This window comes from Limulus polyphemus, unplaced genomic scaffold (genome assembly GCF_000517525.1).
Source record: "Limulus polyphemus unplaced genomic scaffold, Limulus_polyphemus-2.1.2 Scaffold1242, whole genome shotgun sequence".
Classification (NCBI taxonomy): domain Eukaryota; kingdom Metazoa; phylum Arthropoda; class Merostomata; order Xiphosura; family Limulidae; genus Limulus; species Limulus polyphemus.
Window position 1 is genome coordinate 302,130 of NW_013666852.1, and position 4,044 is coordinate 306,173.

The 4,044-nt window shown below is 29.2% G+C and overlaps 1 protein-coding gene across 1 annotated transcript in view; it reads left to right on the plus strand.

The window, feature by feature from the left end:
• LOC106462760 (selenium-binding protein 1-B-like) overlaps positions 1 to 4,044 on the plus strand; it is a 99,223-nt gene that overhangs the window by 85,507 nt on the left and 9,672 nt on the right. Inside the window, exons 10-11 of the mRNA XM_022390090.1 lie at positions 2,498 to 2,563; positions 3,949 to 4,038. Coding sequence (XP_022245798.1) covers positions 2,498 to 2,563; positions 3,949 to 4,038 — 156 coding nt within the window. The remainder of the gene's footprint in view (positions 1 to 2,497; positions 2,564 to 3,948; positions 4,039 to 4,044) is intronic.

A 4,044-nucleotide genomic window follows, 5' to 3' on the forward strand; every position in this document is an offset into this window, starting at 1 on the left:
GTTATATACTAAAATATTTTACTTTTATTATTTATTAATACTGTATTGCTTTATTAGTTATATCACCTCTGGTTGTCTTGTAGTGGTATTCCTAGTGGCCATTTTGTTTTAATCACTCTGATTACTTGGAATATCTAGTATAATTTTCCCTTTATGCCACTGATTGCTTGAGTAGTATTTCATGTACCATTTTCGTCTTTGTTATTCTGATTGCTCGTGTAGTGTGTATAGTACCATTTTCTAGTTTTGTTACTCTTTTTGCTTGAATTGTTTGTCTGTTTATGTCTTCACAAAGAGACATACTGTTTTTCTATTGTTTCTTCTTCAAAACAATTTTCACTCGACTGCTATTTGTTCATTTCTTGGCAGATTGACTTTAAATTTGGTCCAATACACCCAGACATATCCATTTTTTTTATTTAGGCCTTTTGAAGGTTTTTATGGGATAAAAGGTCAAACAACCCTGAAAATGTATATTTTGGGCTCCTGTGCAGTCATATTTACAGTAATCAAGATGAAAATTACACACACACATAAATTTTCATGAGCTCAACACATTAGTATACAAAAAATGTTGGATTTAGCCCATTTTGAATCTTTTTAGGGAGTCAGAGCTCATGTAAAAGTATAATTTTGGGGGTTTTGGTAATTACTCAACCATATTTTGACTAATTTACATGGTACAAAGATACTTTTCTACAAGTCCCACATATTGACAAACAAAAATGGTGAACTTGCCCATTATTAGTGACTATAGGAGGGTCCAAATGTCACAAAAGAAACCATAATTTTAGAACTTTTTTGACAATTACTCTGCCATATTTTGGCCAATTTACACGGGGTTTGATACAATGATACTTTTATGCAGGTCCCATACATATATATATATATATATATACAAAAATGTGGGATATGCCCATTTTTGATATTTTTTGTAGGAGGGGGGGGGGGTGAAAAGGTTAAATAAACTCATAATTTTAGGGGCTTTGGTCAGTTACTTACCCTTATTTTTACCAATTTACATGGAATTTGGTATAAAGATGCTCTTTGCAGGTCACAAACAGAGAAAGAGACAATTTTTCAGTGAAGAAAGTACAATTTAGGTTTTTGTCAACTATTCATGTGCATATCAACCATCTAACATGGGATTTGATACAAAGATACCTTCTTGCAGGACCCAAGCAAATATATATAGCCAGTTTTCGCTTTTACTGGTGTTAAAATTGGGATTATTGTGTGGCAGAGACATGTTGCATTCACCTATGAATGTTGGCCTCCTTAACATGATTTTTTTTTGTTTCCCTGATTGGTTGATTAATATATTTAGTAGTTTAATATCTTTTTTGTTATTCTGATTGGTTGTGAATAGAACCACATAAGTTGATTTATCGATCATTCAAGAGACTTTGTTCACATTATAGTGGGATACTTTATGAATCACGGGTCATAAACTTACGATACTTATTACATGGTTGTTCTATAAATATATTTAACTAATTATGTGCTTTTCAGTCCCATATAGAATAAGGATAATGAGCTTAGACTGTGTAGTATACTAAACTTATTTTACCGACAAATGTGTTGAAATAATATGAAAAAAGTATAGTCATGATATATATGATATATAGTTCAGTGTAAGTATGTTTTAGAAATTGAATGTTTTTATGCAAAACAATCACATAAGTCAAGCAAGAATTAGGTTATGGTTATTCTAGAGCTGGGTAATTAACTCTATTAATTGATATAATAGATTACATATGAGCAACAGTTACATGGACTAGTATAATGTAAATTAATCAAAATTACAACTAGTCAACTAATGTTACAAAAATAATTAACTAGTGTTTCCAATTAATACTGTTTTCGGTTATCCCAACTATCCAGTAATCAAGGTTTTGATTAATACCATGTAAATAATCTACTAATTGAAATTAGTGTTTCTGATAATTACTCATTTTGATTATTACCTTTATCTATGCTTTACCCACTACAGGTATTGAAACCCGATTTTTTAACATTAAAAGTTTTTATTTTAACCATCTGATGTAGGAATAATGAATTGTTGTTGTTTTTTCAGCCATCTCATGAGAATAATCAAAGAGTTGAAAATAACCAATTAAAGATCTTGATGATTAATTAATTAACAGATTCCGCTAATCATTTAGTTCTAGTTGATACTCAGTTTCTTCAAGATCTATTGATTAGCAGATTCCACTAAGTTCCTGGTTTTAATTGATGCTCAGTTTCTCTAAGAACTATTCACTCACAGATTCCACTAATTCCCCATTTCTAGTTGATTCTTATTTTCTCCAAGATCTGATAAAAAGTGTGAAATTTGTATCAGTAGTGGAAAGGAAAAATATTAGGTAATTCACCAAATAAAACCTCATTTAATGTATTCAGAACACATAGTCTTCATGTTCATATCTCACATATACCTAATTTATTTCTTTAATTAATATTTTGTTATATTTATAATTGTTTTGTTTATCAACAGATTTTTCTGGGAGGAAGTATTTGCAAAAATGAAAAAGTTTTTGTAACAGATGACCAAGAACTAAAAGTATGTATCGTAATTCATACATTCTTATATTCTGTTCTTAAAGTAAATACTTGTGTTTGTGGTTTTAATGTTAGTGTTGGAGTAACTACACCAATTAAATGGTTGTGGCATCATCTATATATTTACTTTGTGTTTATATGTGATACAAATTTAAAATATCACAGTAATATTAGTTATTTTTTAAAAATTTTGTTTAAATAATCAAACAATATCATAAACAGATTTCAAAGAGATATTTAGCTCAATATCATTTACTTATTTTGTACTCATACGTATTGGACTGTTGACATTAGTTTTGTATTTAAAAATTGGTGATGCATGAGACAAATAGTGCAGGTATGTGGCCTGCATCCATTTTAAATGTCAAAACAGAGCTTGAAGCAAATGTTGTAATAACCGTAGTGTACCCATCAAGTGATGCCCAAAATTGAATTGGCATAAAAGATACATTCAGTAAGTACCATGACTTTAGCATTACAGAAGAATTAGATAGAGTTTTCTAACTGAATCATCAGTGATGGAATAGAATTAGAAATTTAGTTTTTGTCATCTTCTATTTGAACTACTTTTATCACTTGCTTAAAAAATAGAAAGTATCTTTAAAACGTTGTATTTTGGTATGATGCAGTGTTTCTGTAGAAAAGATTTGAAATCCAAACAGTATTTTTCGAACTGGTATATTTAAATGTTTTACACTCACAAAAATTTATTCAAACAGTATTTTTGTTTCTCAAAAATAAAAAAATACTTTAAATGTAACGTGCACCAGTAAACATAAAATTAAATGTCTTCATGAGTATTAAATCTCATTAAAAGACATGAGTTGAATAATTTTAATTGATTAAAAAACAAATAAGAAATGGGAAACACACATTTTTTTCTTACCATAATACCAAGATTCCAAATTTATAACTTATATCTGGTAAAGTGGTAGCAAGTATATACCAGAACAGTTGTAAGTATTAGTATTGTGAAAAGTTTGTATGTGCCCTAAAATGAAAGGTGAAATAAACTTCTGTAGCACAGCATTCTATAAAATTAATAAAACTCTTTATCATGACGTAATAAATGTACATCTCATGTGTATGCTGCATTGCTTCCAATATTACTCCTTTAAAGTAATATTTGATCAAATCATCAACAAATATATCTCAAAATGGGATCCTCTTTCAATATGTCTCACATAAGGCTGTGAAACTTTTTTTTAAGTGACCATTTGTAAATTTCTTAATTAATTTTATGAAAAATAAAGCACTGACAGTACTTACATTACTTATGCTTTTTCATGTGTTTTGGTTTAGTTTTTTAACCTGTTCTAGAAAGCAGTTTACCTAAATAAACAATAGTTTTTTTTTCATGTTTGGCATTTTCATTCTCTATTAAAGGAACAACCTTTACGACCTAGAATAAAAGGAAAACCAGTGAGAGGAGGACCACAAATGCTGCAGCTAAGTTTAGATGGGAAGAGACTTTATGTCACC